General features: G+C 40.5%; 1 protein-coding gene across 1 annotated transcript in view; it reads left to right on the top strand.

Annotated features, from left to right (window-relative positions):
* Positions 1-14005, top strand: part of LOC113569648 (potassium voltage-gated channel subfamily B member 1-like) — a 35973-nt gene extending 21968 nt beyond the window's left edge. The window contains exon 3 of the mRNA XM_026997605.3: positions 8493-14005. Within this exon, the coding sequence (XP_026853406.2) occupies positions 8493-10394 (1902 nt within the window). The 3' untranslated portion in view covers positions 10395-14005. The remainder of the gene's footprint in view (positions 1-8492) is intronic.
* The last annotated feature ends 1687 nt before the right edge of the window (positions 14006-15692 follow it).

Genomic DNA, 15692 nt, shown 5'->3' with positions numbered 1-15692 from the left:
ACAATGGTGGAGCACGTCTCATATGATGTAACAGCTAGGGACAGTCATTGGGGGTTTGTGTGTCTCCGTATGTGTATGTGTGTTTGTATTCCTCACATCCCTACTCCCCTGAGTTCTGATACCTCTTCTCAATTGCTTTCATAATTATCTACTGTTTAAATGCTTTCAAGTTTAAGTGGTGTCTTTCTCTGTCAATCTCTGTGAGCATCTCCAAGTGTCCCATGGCTCATCATTATCTGTTGCTTTCTTGCTGTCTCTTTGTGTCATGAAATCTCGTGCCTAAACTTATGTGTGTCTTGCCATGTATCACACTGATACAGTGTGGATCTGCGTTTGTTAGCTGAGTGTGTGCGTGTGTGTGTGTGTGTATGTGTGTGTGTGTGGCTGCATTTTACATACTGGTGCATGAATGTAATATCTTGTTATCTGGGCTTTAAGTGTGTATAAAGTGGCCTTGTTGAGGTTTAGCCCAGCATCCAGTTCACTTTTGGCCACTTGGTGAATATAGCTAGGAAAAGCACATGGACACTTTTAATTTTCATTTCTATATAATGTACATCGCAAGACAAACCGCAGCTAGAAGCTTCCAAAACTGGGACTGGAAGCTACATGCCCTTACGCATTGGTGTCTTTATCTGTGAAAGCTTTAAGTTTTCAAGTTTTTGCCTGAAGTTGTTTTTTTTTTTATATAGTAATGTAGGGACAGTTAATTTGGTATCTGTTAGCTCCGGAGGCAGACTTGCTGCTCTTCGCTATTGTTTGGGTTAAAGTTAGCATTAGAATTTGTAAATAGTGTATCTTTCCACTGCTGCACTTCAGCAAGCAATTCTCTGAATGTGAGAGTAATCAGTTCTTGTGCAGGAATATATGTGGTTCAGGGCTGCCTCTCCCTTCCTCTGTCTTTTTCCACCTCTCCCTTCCCCTCTACCTCTCTATCTGTTCTCTCTGCTTCACTCTGTGATGGGCTTCAGTGAGTGCCCCAGCATTTAAAGGTTGTGCTCAGCACTTGGTGAAGTAGTGCCCCTTTACAGTCGTATTGACATAAAAGTGCCACAGGGAGCGTGAAGATGACCATAAAAGGACATTTACGAGGTGAAGGAGAGTGGAAGTGTTAATGGGAGAAGTGAACACAGGAGAGGAGGAGGAATTACCTTCTGACATTTATCGTAGATGACTGTTATAGGCGGTAAAGAACCAAACCAAGTAATCAGAAACAAGGAGGGTTCAAGGGCAATGAAAAGACCAAAAAGAGAAAGAAATTGATAAAGATGTGAAGAATGAAACTGAAGTGAATGAAAGGGATACTTCAGAAGCTGCATTTAACAGAGATCTGGAGAAGAGGGCATGAAGCCACCATTAAGTGCCAGACTAGCAGTGGACCAGTGTCCCCCTGTAATCATCACCTGGTGAGCTGTGAACAGGTTGTCATGGAGACGGGGGGCGGGAAGCAGCCCGTATCCAGGCAGCCCGGTTTGATCTTTTTGCGGCGGTTTGTTCACACGCCCGCATGCCAGCAAGGGAACCCTACACTGGGCTTGCCAGAGCTGGAGCAGTACCAAAGTCCTCCGCAAGGAGCTTGGCCTTTTGGGAACAGACTGCCATGCTGTTACTGCACAAAACCAAGCCTACATAAACAAAAAAAACAAAAAAAATGCTCCTGGAAATATAACCAGCCTTGTTCTTAGTCACTGCGTATCTGATCAATTAAAAATAACTCTGATGCTCATTTTCCATTTTATATTGTAGATGTAACGTAGTGAAGAACCATACTTATAAGGGCATTTATGAAGATACAATACTGTCCTAAATATTCCGATATCCCTTGTGCTTGCATACTGCTTAAACCTGAGGAGTTACTGCTTACCAACCAGTTCAAATCATAACTGCATTTCCAGAGCCACTGCAGATATTTACAGGCGTGCTGTAATTCTACCATGTCCTCCATAAGGCAGGGAGAGCCCATCTCTGTGGTGCCAGTGATCTGAGCCTGCATAGGAGAAACTGGGGACATATGTGCTGTTGTGCTGCCCTGTCCGGTTACAAGAAAAAAGTCTGCGGTATTGCACATTGACAGCAATGACTTGCATTGTGTGGTGTGACACATCTACAGGGTGCAGCATTGGTTGACATATCCTCCTTTAGGGCCCAAAGTGAGCTACCTGACCACAGAAAAGTGCCAGCAGGTGGGCAGCTTTTAATTAGAGGTAGCAGTAACCAGATCACTTTGTCAGATCAGCTTGCTTTTCATGTTTACAGTGTTGTACAACACTGAATATTGTGCCACAAGTCTGATATGGGGTCTAAGTTACCTTCTCTCTTGGTCTGGTAGATGTCTACTGATCAGGAATGGTTAATCACAACAGGGATAGCAAAGAATCAATTGACTCAACTAACTCTCATAAAGGCAAGTTTATGCAGCTCATATGGCAGCTATTTGTTCACTATTGTTTGTTTCACTTCGTTACTGCCATTAAGGCAGCTGAAGTAGAGTGGTGTAATCCATTAGTGATTATGCAATAATCTTGAGGCAGTTTCTCCAATTTTCCATCAGCCTTGGAGACAGATGTCTTGAGAATGTGATTTAGGGCATTATAATGGAAATACATTCTAAAGGCAAGAAATAATCCAGAAAGGGGAAAACAGTAAGAATGCTACAAGCACAATAAAAATAATAGTAATGATGGCATACTGTAGATTCAAACATATATAGAGCTAACATGAGCAGACCCTCCTCCTATCACAATTTCAGCTTATTTCCTTAAATCAGCCAGCACACGCCCCACCTCATTTCCTCTCCTGGTGACATACTTTATCAGGCCTCCGTAGCCTCCCACCAGGTGCAGCCTCGCCTCATTACGTGCCCTCTCCACCCGCCAGCTCCGATGCACTCCCCTGCAGACACCACCCTCTCCCACCGCAGCCCCCTATACCACCCACTAGTGCCCTTCCCACCCAGCGGGTCAGCAGGTTCTTGTCCCAGGAACCTGTCCACCAACCTGCCCCACTGTGTGGACCCTCGCACCACACTCCTGCAATGAGCTTGCATCCTGAGCGCAGTAGGAATATGAAATTTCACTAATGTGAAAGTCATCCACTGGTCTCCCTTTGAAGAGGCTAGGGTTTAATGACCCCCAGTGCTGTGCGTGAGGGTCATTTGTCTGATAGAGCTATTCATTATCCTGGAGAAACCAGAGGCACCTCAACCTTGAATTTTCCCCCATAGGAATTTTCCCAAAGTAGATGCACGCAGGCAGAGCCACTCTAAATCACACCACCTATATTTCATATAGGTAATAATGGAAGAGAGGGTGAGAATACATAAAAGAAGATATGGAAGGTATGCTTGCAGATAACAGATATTCTACATGCACAGAGAGCCAGATAAGACTTAGAACAGGGGGGGTTGAACCTTCCATGCACCACTCAAATTGAACACAAAGGGGCTTGGAGCATCCCATCCCCTCTGTACCATCTGGTCATCAACATGCACACACACACACACACACAGCTGTCTGTCCTTGGGTCACACATTTCCCTAATTCAACTTCAGTTTTAGTCCACATCTGTAAGAACAGGTGCACATGCACACACACACACACACACACACACACACACCTGATTGTTGACCACTGAAACATCTTCACACCTCTAAAGGACTTTCACTGTTCACACACACACACTCATTCATCTGCTTCTCCTATGGAGATGGACACCACAGCACCACCCCTGCATGTGTGTGTGTGTGCATGTGTGATGGTAGCACATGTCCATTTGTGGAGGACACTTTCTCAGTCAGCTGGAATGGCTCTGTGCTTATGGGGACAGCTGATGGATGGAGAGGTTTATAGGACCAGCCATAAAAAAAGCAACAAGAAGAAATTGGCACATGGTGTTACATGTGCAATGCAGTCAGTAAACCTTTACTTATGCAAATGAGAACTGCAGCACACGTACTACAAGTATAAAAGCGTGACTTTGACCAGCGTGCTACTGTGCTTTCAAGCGGCAGACTTTGTAATGTCAGCCAGCTGAAAAGGCACTGGCACCAGACAAGCAACAGGGCTTCTTGAAGGCCACTCCCATTATATCATCTCCAGTAATAACTGTAAACCAAAAGGCAGGGACCAAGGCTAGCCTTCTCTTTCATTAAATAAATAAATAATGACCTGAAAGCATAAATGCGGATAAAGAGATCTAAAGATGATAAGCAGGGGCCTCGCAGAGCCGCCACACTAACTATAGCTACAGCAGCCGGCTCTCCTGAGCCTATTAAAGCTGCAGTCAATTTATTTTGGATGTAAGTAAGGAAGTGTGTATATGATGGCCACTTCCTTGCAGGGTGGTATTACTGTCTCAACAGTGTTGCAGAAGCACTATTCTCTCTCTCTGGCTCCATTTTCTTTCAGTAATGAAAGTATTGCAGCGTACCAAAAATGTATTTTGTATCAAAATTTGTTTCTGTCTATCAGCCACTGACTTGCTCTTGTTCTGTGTGTCTCTCCTCTGTGCAAAAAGACAGTCGAGCTTTTTTTTACAGCTCAGGAACTGGGGAATACTGATCAAAAGCAAAAGAGGAAAAGAAGAAGAGAGTGAACATGCCACTGTAAAAACTACTATCTAGTCACTCTCCTCAGGGGGTGTGTGCATGTGCATGTGTGTGTGCTTTTCATGAGGGTTACAAGTGCATAAGTGCATTTGAATGTTTTACTATTGATAAAAAAGCTTGATTTTCATCAAAGCTTCAAAGAAAGAAAGACATAGACAGACAGATAGAGAGTTAAAGGGTCTGAGGGTCTGAGACATCGGAAATCCATACAGCTGAGAAGACAATAATCCAGGCAGAAGTAACAGGATTAAATGCTTCCATCTGGGGTTATTTTAAAAGTACACAGCATGTGCAGATCTGCGGGGGGTGAGAATTCCCTCCTCTCCTCCTACTGTGAGGAGCGGATGGGAAGGAGAGATGAGAGGAGCAACACCAGACGCACATGCTTCCACACACATGTGCACACCGTGCACATTGACACCGGCCAAGTGACAACTGCCTCCTCAGAGGAAACTTCCTGTCCAAGCCAGCTTTATATAGTAATGCAATCCTATTATATTTATCCTTCATCGTCCTTTGCCTCAGGTAGTGATGATGTTTCCATTCATTTATTACTCTCTCCCATCATTCCCTGCTCTCTCTCCCCCTTTATCCCATCCATCTCTCTTTCTATCTGCTTCTCTCTTCACAGACTTGCTTTCCTCACTGCTGGAAAAACCTGCATTAAATTCATTTCTTTATCAGCCATTTTCATCCCCTGTGCTGTTTCTAAGCTACACATAATTTTCCCTTCTCATTGGCATGTGTTGTGACTCCAGGACAACCCACACCTGATCTCTTGCACTGCCGGTCTTTCCTTGTTATCAGAAAGTATTGTAATATGGTTTACATGTACAAATACATATAATAAAGACCCACTAACACAGTGGTCATAGTAACACACTCTTTCATATGCACAAGCTTCCTGCATCTCATCTACACTCAAAGGAACTCTTGAACATATACAGCAGACAAACTTGGGGCCTTATTTGTGTAGTATTCTCTCTACTGCATTGTTAAAAAAACATTTCAGGCTAGCCTCACAGGGATGAAGCAGATAAGAGCTCATTATTCTCCCACATACACACACACAAATAGGAATGACATCATCTAGAAGGTGTGTGTATGGCTCAAGGCTCTGGAGCATCTCTCCCCATCTCTTTCGCATATTCTAGTGACCTACTACACTGATGCAGATAGAACTCTGCCTGCCTTACTCTCTATAAAAACACCCTGCAAATTCCCTACCTTTTCTGGGTTGCTCAGCTTGTTTTCCACCTTCCCAGAACTAGAATAGGTGGCATTCCCTCCAGTCTAGAGAATGCACACTTCATAGATTTACAGGCTGAAAAGCTGTTGGCTCTAAATCTAGTGAAAGACCATTTCCGCTTGAGACTGGTTCCTACACCACTGTGTGCACTGCAAACCTCACTGGCCATCACTGCCTTGTGCTGCGAGTGTGTGTCATGCAGCATTACTCATGCCTTTATCGAGAGCCCCATCCAGGCTTCACACACGAGATGACTTTTCCACATTCCACGGAATATAGAACAGATGCATGCAAATGAATGCTTCCTCCCTTTTCAGCAGCAATATTTCATCAACCGGTACCTTTAACTTCATGGGAGATGTAGAAGAGAAGGAGAAGATGCCAGGGGATGACAAAAACCAAACTTTTCAAAACAAATTATGGTTCACTTTTTCATACCATTTAAAGGTCAGTTTTTAGTAAGGAAGACGCTGAGGGATGAATAGAGAAATTCGATTAAGTTTAAGAGGAAAAGATCATTATGCATTGGAAATACATTTTGGACCTAGCCTCATATAATTTTCAGTTTTCAAGTGTTTTATGACAGTGACTGCAATTTATTTTTATTTTTTTGCTGAACCACCTAGTGAGCAGCCTAGAAGAGGTATGTTCATTTACTGACTGACTGACAGACTGAATGAATGAGTCCCATTGTTGACGTGTATGAGTAGTCTCTGTGCATATGTGCAGCAGTTAAATGCATCTACCCAATTAGAAGTGCCTCTAAAATGGTTAGCAGTGAAGACAGCAAAAAAGAAATAACCTTGGCTTGTGCTGTTTTACTAATATTTTGTTCTATATTTCTTTACCTATAATGATTAATCTATTCAATATATTGGAATAGATGATTAATCTATTCAAAACATTCTATATAAGTGTCTCATTTTAAAGTGATAAAAACACACAGCCACACATTAAATGTTTCTAATATGAAATAACAATAAGACATTCTTTCAAAAGTCCAACTTTTAAATTAAGATGACTTTTTCACTCATTAGACTAAATGAGTTCCTCTTCCTTAGTGCCATTATCCTTTATAAAATATAAGTACATTATCTGTCTATTTGCTATAATGTGAGTGGCACACAGAGAAAGGACTGATTGAGTTGTATCCCTTCATAGCCTGTGTTGCTTTCTTTCTTTCTCTCTGTTCCATCAAGATAAATTCGGGTTAATGAGGGTTGAGTCCAGACAGAGTTATCCTGTTGACATATATGAGATGGACACAGCAACCCTCCATCCTAATGAAGGAAATCATACGCACACATCTTCAATAAAACACAATACTACACAGTGTGACAGCCCACTAAGCTCTACACATGGAGAGTAATCGGCACCCAGGGTCCTACCATGCTTATGACATTACATTCAGCAAACACAGAAGTCAGTCTTTTACTTTAGTTCACAAATCACTATTTTTGTGTTATCAATGATAAACACCATCAATTAAAACCCTTAATATCCATTAAGCACACAGTATCACCCTTGACCTTGATTCTGCCTCTGCGAAGTTGTCTCCCCTTATTCCTAGCAAACCAAGCTGCCTCTGACAACAGAAAGAAGGGAGAGACAGAAAAGATAAATAGAAAGGACGAAAGAGAAAAGACACACAAGACTAAATGAGGAAGGGAGAAATATGGATAGGAAAGAGAAAGAGTGGAGCAGAGACAGTTTGGTGGAGAGAGCATGTGTCACAGCTCCTCTCTGCAGAGACACTGCCTGCCAACAAGCACAACCTCCTGCCGTCATCGCAAACACCAACAAGTGGCATCTCCCCTGGCCAATCATGCCTCTGCCACGTCCACAGCACTCTCACTGTCAATCAAACACACACGCTGGGCTCTGTGCCATAACTGGTTGCCAAGGAAACAACTCATCAGAAAATGCCAGCTTTGGATTTCTCTTAGAACATATCACTACTGCTGCTTGGTCCTGATACTGGATATGTAGCTTTTTATGTCTTTGTATGTAAACAAGGTTTTTGTCTGCAGTGTTTTACCCTCTAGGATTGTTCATCTGAAATAGTGTTATAATCCTTTTTGTTACACCAGTACACAAATGAAAACACTGGCAGTCTAAAAATGTCTTGGGGAAAATATTTATGCTACACTACATATTACTTTCAGTTCAATTTGTCACTGCTATTATGTGATATTACCTAGAAGTTATGCTGAGGCTATAAGATTACAATTGAACTGTGTTTTGTGTGTATGCCAACATTCAGCGTTTGATGTGGCTGCATGATCAGATTTCTATACAAAAAGCAAAAGCACCTGGTTTAAAGAAAGAATCTGTAAGTAAATTTCATATCATCGTCAGAGGAGCAAGATGATAAAATGCTGACAAGCGTACATGGAAATGACAGGTTGTAGTGAGAATGCCAGGCTCCAAATAAGGTTACCTGATTTTGTGATTACTGTCTCAAAACAAGGGACAAAAATTTTCTTGATGCATCCCACTTTTCTCATTTAATGCTATATTTAAGATCCAGCTGGCTGAGACTGCATTCTGTTTCATGAATGGAATCAGATTATGTGCATTATTTAGTAGTTATTTTAAAAGTCTGACAAGTTTTTGGTTTTGATTGTGTTTCCACAGATTCTGGCTATCATCTCAATTCTGTTTATTGTGCTGTCCACCATCGCTCTGTCACTTAACACCCTGCCAGAGCTGCAGGACATAGACGAGTTTGGACAAGCAACCGACAACCCTCAGCTGGCCCACGTAGAAGCTGTCTGTATTGCATGGTTTACCATGGAATATCTTCTTCGCTTCCTGTCCTCACCCAATAAATGGAAATTCTTCAAAGGCCCTCTCAATGTGATTGACCTGCTAGCCATCCTTCCATACTATGTCACCATCTTTCTGACTGAGTCCAACAAAAGTGTGCTGCAGTTCCAGAATGTGCGGCGAGTGGTGCAAATTTTTCGAATCATGCGAATTTTGAGAATACTCAAACTGGCACGCCACTCAACTGGGCTACAGTCACTGGGATTCACTTTACGGCGCAGTTACAATGAACTGGGCCTGCTAATCCTCTTCTTAGCCATGGGCATCATGATCTTCTCTAGTTTGGTCTTCTTTGCAGAAAAAGATGAAGAAGACACAAAGTTCAAGAGCATCCCAGCTTCCTTCTGGTGGGCCACCATTACCATGACTACTGTAGGATATGGAGACATTTACCCTAAGACTTTATTAGGCAAGATTGTTGGTGGACTCTGCTGCATTGCAGGAGTGCTGGTCATTGCCCTACCCATTCCCATCATTGTAAACAATTTCTCTGAGTTCTATAAGGAGCAGAAGAGACAGGAGAAAGCCATCAAGAGACGAGAGGCTCTGGAAAGAGCCAAGAGAAATGGCAGTATAGTGTCTATGAACATAAAGGATGCATTTGTTCGAAACACAGAGCTCATGGATGTGGTAGTGATGGAAAAGACAGAAGAAAACATTGTGAAGAAAGAGAAAGTGCAGGACAACTGTCACACATCACCTGCACACTGGAAATGGACACCCAAACGCACCATTTCAGAAACCAGTTCCAACAAGTCTTTCCCAGGAAAGGAGCAGGGATCTCCTGTTAGACCCACCAGTCCAACCAGCCCGCAACACCTCAATGTCCAAAATCTGGAGGAAATGTACAGCAAGATGGCCAAGACCCAGTCCCAGCCTGACCTGAACAGTAAAGAGCGGAGCCTGTTCTTTAAGGCAGCCAAGAGGAGGGATGAAATGGAAATGATGAGTATATCTGGTCAGACACCCACCACAGCTGATGGTGTAATGGATATGAGAAGCATGTCAAGTATTGATAGCTTTATTAGCTGTGCTACAGACTTTCTGGAGGGTTCAAGATTCTTACATAGTCCCATCTCAAACCAACCAAGCCGAGTCAGCGCTAATCCGGGATTGGAGACAACCCTTGAAGATGAGTGCATGAAGAGTCCTGTTGGTCCACCCAAGCCTGGACGAGCCCTGTTTGCTGACAGCCCCCAAGGATTTCGCATCAGCAATCCTCTCAAGACAAGGTCCCAAAAGGTCAACTTCTTCTCAGGAGAAACCACAGACCTTGCTGCAGGCGTGGCTAAGGTCTTAGGATCTGATGGTGTCTCAGACAATTCTGCTATGTCTGATCACTCCATTATGAGCCCAGAACTGTCTGTCTATACCACTGCCAGCAGCAAGACTCCGCCGAAGACTCCTGAGACAGTAGTGCCAACAGTTTTCACATTTCATGATGCATCAATCAGTAAGTATATTGATGCAGATACTGATGATGACGAGCATCTTCATGATGGACATGGTACTAGTCCCTCAGATCGTCTGTTGGGTAATGCCAGCCCCAAACTCAGCAACAGCTCTAGAGCAAACCACTTAGAGCTATCTCAGACGATGTTGGGCCAAAGTAGTCTGTTCTCATTGGAGGGACAGCCAGGGAGTGGACAAGAGAACCATGTGCTTTCAGGAGACATAGGATGCTCTAAAACAATAAATGAAAATAATTAAAAACAGCGAATGTAGCCTATGACAACTGGAATTATCAATGGTGAGAAGGGTAATATAGAACACTGGTAATATAGAACTAATCTAAATCAGAGCAAAACACACCATAAGAGCTGAATTTCTATGAATATAGAGCACTCACTAGACACTATAGGAGAAAATGTTCAAATCGGTTTGCTGCTTGATTCAGCAAAGACCTCTGAAATAGCAACAGGCTTCAGAGGATATTTGGTAGGGGTAGAACTTAGTGTCTAAGTATGGTTGACACTGGCATGGTTGATGGTTGACATTTTCCAAGCCCAACCCCAACTGTTTGCAAACCCCTCTGTAGAATTAGATATTAACTGAAGCCATTTTGTGCAATTACGATTTTCACAAGTTTTTCCAAGTATGATTCTTCCTCAAAACTGGCCTTAGTTTTATGCATCAACAGTATGTGTTGTCTTTGCAAGTGTGGGTGTGTGTGTTTAGGCAAGAGAGAGTGCATGAGACAGAATGAGAAAGATATAGAGAGACCAAAAATAGTGAAAGAGAATGTGTGAACAGCTGACATCAGTGTCCCAACAGACATATTGTCTTGTGTGTATAGATGCACTGTTTTCAATACAATCTTTTTTCTAAAATGGCAATTGAAATATTTAAGTTTGTTTGATTTCCTCCTTTGCCCATTGTCGTGTGACCATTCCTCTGTGGAAATAATATGCAACTGCAGTGATTTAAGTGGATACAGCCACTGTGATTCACTGCCTTTGGTCAAATCATGTTGCAACTCACTCTCAGTATTCTTATGTTTCTTGTCAGATTTGCATGTAATATCATGCTTAAGAAATTATTTTCAATTTTTGTTTTATTTGATTTATTAAGTTGGTAATATGACTGTGGAGCTCAACTGGCATGCTTAAAAAAGGCTCTGACATGGTCTACAGCACTCAACACAGATGTGCTCCTTGATGATTGACCATTTGCCAATTCACATGGAGCACAAACAACTATTTGATTCCCAAACTTGAAAGGAAAGCACTGAACATCCTTTTTTAGGTTTGAAAAGTAAAGTTGATACAAAAGGACAATGCTGGTAGTGAAAAATAGATATAAATTATAGATAGATTCTTTAGTTCTGGTGAAATACAATACACTTTGTTGCAGATAAAAACAATGAAGGATTCTAAAATGTATATTTTTAAAATATTTTCTAAAGAATGGAAATTAGATGAATAAATTATGCTAATCTCTTAGTTTTACAATTAATATAAATAGTATGAAATATTTATTTTAAAGGATTGTATTTACTAGATAATTTGGTGAGACGACCTCTTTGTATTGTTTGTTACTGTCTCCTAGTCTATGTATATGTTGTGAAATACTTCTGTCCTTTTCTTAATTTGTCCTTTGTAAAAATGCATAAATGGAGCCAAAGACTTGTTCACTAATATGGCTGACACAAATTATCCCCTTAGTAATCTTTGGTAAAATCAGGGCAAGACTGAACAGACCTTAAGGTTAAACTCTGGAACACACAAAGACTATATTTTAGGGATATTTTTAACAATTTTTATATTTTTGTTTACCTTACAACAATTAATGACTGCTACAAATAAGGAATTATTTGCCATGCATAATCTATAAAACATTCAACAAAACAGGACAGGGGTTACTTACATACTCAGAGGCACAGCACAATTCACATGTCAGATCTGCAGCAAATACTTCCCTGCCTTAGATAATTAATAATCTATTCTGAATGCTAGACATGTATACCAACAGAGATAAAAGGCAAGGCCATTTGCTGTGTTAGAAGCCATAATACACAGAAATATAACAACATGCAAGTAAAATCAACACTGTACAGACACAGACACAATGTGGCCATTTATATTCATTAAAACTACCTTGATAACATGAGATGCAGTAGACAACTGCAACTTAATCAACTTAAATGCACACCAGGAAAAGAGCCCTCTCAACACTGCAGCTATCTTAGTGTCCTACCTGCCGCAGTGAGTGACAGATTCAGGTCACATCCATCTCTTCTTATCGATCCAGCCCCCTTGTGTTCCCCTTCACATGAAAGATTAACTGCCACACATAGTAAAGCCATTAGCATGGGTGCTAATTGCTAATATGTTAACCAACAACCCGGCCACAGGTTGGGTGCATGATCAATAGCTTAACTCATCACTTGCTTTTTTAGATGGTTTTGCCTAAGCTGTATCTCTGTCAACACACTGAAAGCATTTCATATGCAGAGGTCATTATGAAAATGTCAGAATCTACTTGTACATGAGGCAGACTCAAAATAGGACGGACTTTCAAAAGAAGGTTAAAATTATTTAGATGACGCTGTCCTGTTTTCTTTTCTGGATGTTGGTGTTTTTACATTAAAAGAGGTAGATAATTTGTCCATGTTTATATTGTCTGCTAGTGTCTCTCTACCTCTCTCTGTCCTGTGTCCTGAACATTTGTTCTGGTAAAACTGTTTGTCCAAGGACCAAGAGTGTCTAAATGAAAGGTAAACAAGTTCAGCGAGGAATAAAAACACAGAAAACCAGGCTGAATGTGTTGTGCTGTGAGAGTATGAAGTGTACAGAGTGAGAGAATGAGAGGAGAGCGAGAGAGAGAGAGAGAGAGAGAGAGAGAGAGAGAGAGAGAGAGGGAGAGAAACAGGTATAACAGCTCTGACAACACTGTTTCCATGGTGATAGTAGCACCATCCAAACAGACTTCCACTGACAGGCTGTCTGCCCTACCGAGGAAGGAATGTTATTTAGAGTCATGTAAAATCCTCACAAACAAATAGTGGACAAAAATAAAATCAGAGAACAGGTTGGAAAAAATTGTGTGGACCCTTGTCTGACCTATTGAACAGTGTAGGAAAAAAATAATTGTGGAGATGGTATACTCCAAATATTATCAGTCTGATAGGCCAAGACAGAGGAGATACAGGATATTAATGTTCTTCTCCAAACACTATCTTTTAGAGTCATTTCTTATTAAATAAGAGGGAAAAAAAATACACAAGTATTATTTGAAATGCAGAGGACATAATATATTTTATTTTATGAAATACAGCAAGGTAATGTAACTAGCTATCCATTAGACAGATCTTAATACATAGTATGACTTTCCCTTTTCTCACAGTGTTCAAATCAGTATAACTTTTTGCTGTCTATTCAATCACATTAGATACACTGAAATTTGAGTTTGAAATGAACACATCTACAGTAAGTAGATAATAAAAAATTTGCCCTGACATGATTTATTATTGCTCATTTAAGACCAACATGTTGGACACAAAATGTTTACAAGTCTTCAAATTAAATCTGAGCTTAGGTTCAGAGAACCTAAGTGAACAAATAATATTTTCACATGTTTCATGTATTTAATAAGCTATGCAAAACGTTTTCATGCATTTTTCAGATTTTTGTTGTTGTTTTTTTTGTTCTTGTGAATAAAAACATTTCCCCCAGTTCAGTCAATCCAGTTAACTGAACTAAGGCCAGATGATTGAACAAACAGGCACACTTGATATTATCTTCCTATTTTGTCCTTTACCATACAGGTCATATATTCTGCCAATGTACAGTATGCCATAATAAATTGTCCTTGACAAAGAAGTCAGGAATAATGCCTTTGGTATCTGTCAGTCTGGATTTTAAAAACATTACATAAATATGTCTAAGGATCTAGGAATCGGTCAGACCACAATATGTTCCATAAACTCCAAGTGGAGAAAACTTCCAGGACGTAGAATGGGAAAAATTCTAAGGGCACAGTGTACAATGACTTAGGAAGTCACCAAGGAGCCTAAAAAATATCGAAATAATACAGACTTCTTATCTATCAGCTCAGGTCAGTGTTCACGACTCCACGATCACTTAGAGACTGCAGAAAATGGGGCTAAATGAAAGAGAAGCAGAATCAGACACCAGTGATAATCAAGAAGACCATAACTGCTGTCTCACATGTGTTGAGAAGCACCTGCATGCTATCCCAAATCTTTCACACAAACATTCTATGGACAGTGTAAATGGAGTCAAAAACTGAATGCTTTGACAATGTTTGGATGTGCAAAAGCAAACACATTCCACAGAAAGAAAATAAGAACAGTCAAATATGATGGTGGTGGTGTAATGGTGTGGAGATGATTTGCTGATATGGATATATATTCAGATCACGCAGCAAGACAGTGATCCAAAATACAAAGCAAATTCATATCAGAGTGGTGGAGAAGAAGCAAACCCAAGGTTCTGGAGTGGCTTATGCAAAAGTCCAGACCAAAACCCAGTGGAGATGTCACACAATCTGAAATTTACAGTTAACCTATTACTATTTCTGAAAACATTTCCATATGGATGTCTGAGTTACAATTACTCTACAGCAATGTCAAAGATGAAATTCTAAGGCATATTTGATTGCAGTCATTGCATCTAAAGTTGGCCCATACAGTGAAATGTAAGGGTGCAGAGGGAACATGCTGGATCACTTTATTACATAAACAACAATAAAATGTTATTTGTTTACTCGGGTTTCCATTATCCAGTAATAGATTTTGTTTAAAGATATGAAAACCTTCAGTGTGACCAGTATGCAACAAAATATCAGGAAGGGGAAAACACTTTTTCACTGTGCTATATGAAAGCTAATATGTTTACCTGCTGTGCAAAGCCAGACATTGATGATAGTCTTTTTGCCGGAACAAATAAATACCTGAAGAATTTGACTCCTGTTTAAAAGCAAAGAAAGGACAATCTTAAAAGGGGGAATAGGGTATAGGTTTGACATGACCTTTATCGGCTTTTTTCACTGGATATTACAGAAAGATTTTACATTTAAACTAAGCACACACTGATAAGGTAGGCCTAGATAAAAGAGCAAGTGCTTCATATGACACCAGAACCAAGATAAATTCCATGTATAAGTCAATTTGTTTGGCAAATAAATTTATTTGTGGTTTATTTTAAAAAGGTTTCTGCAACACATTTGCCATTACAAAACTAGTTTCAGAAAGATGTATCCCCTAAAGCAGTCATAAAAAGACACTCATTAAAGTTTCTAAGCAATGCAATTATATGGTTCGTGGCATACTTTAAAAAAAAAAAAAAAAAAAAAAAAAAACAACAACAACTTTATAACATTTATACAAAGGTAAAATATCTGTAAACAGCCCAAGTACGACACGAACAGAAACATCCAGGGCAGCATTATTCTACTACAAATCTTAAGTACAATTCAACAGCGCCCTCCTGTGGCAAACTACGTTGCACTGTACACGCTGAACAAAGTTCAACAAGGTTCTGCGCC

Source organism: Electrophorus electricus, chromosome 7 (genome assembly GCF_041902795.1).
Source record: "Electrophorus electricus isolate QZ-2024a chromosome 7, ASM4190279v1, whole genome shotgun sequence".
Classification (NCBI taxonomy): domain Eukaryota; kingdom Metazoa; phylum Chordata; class Actinopteri; order Gymnotiformes; family Gymnotidae; genus Electrophorus; species Electrophorus electricus.
The sequence above is the reverse complement of the archived record's forward strand: the minus strand, read 5'-3'. Positions and strand labels throughout refer to the sequence as shown.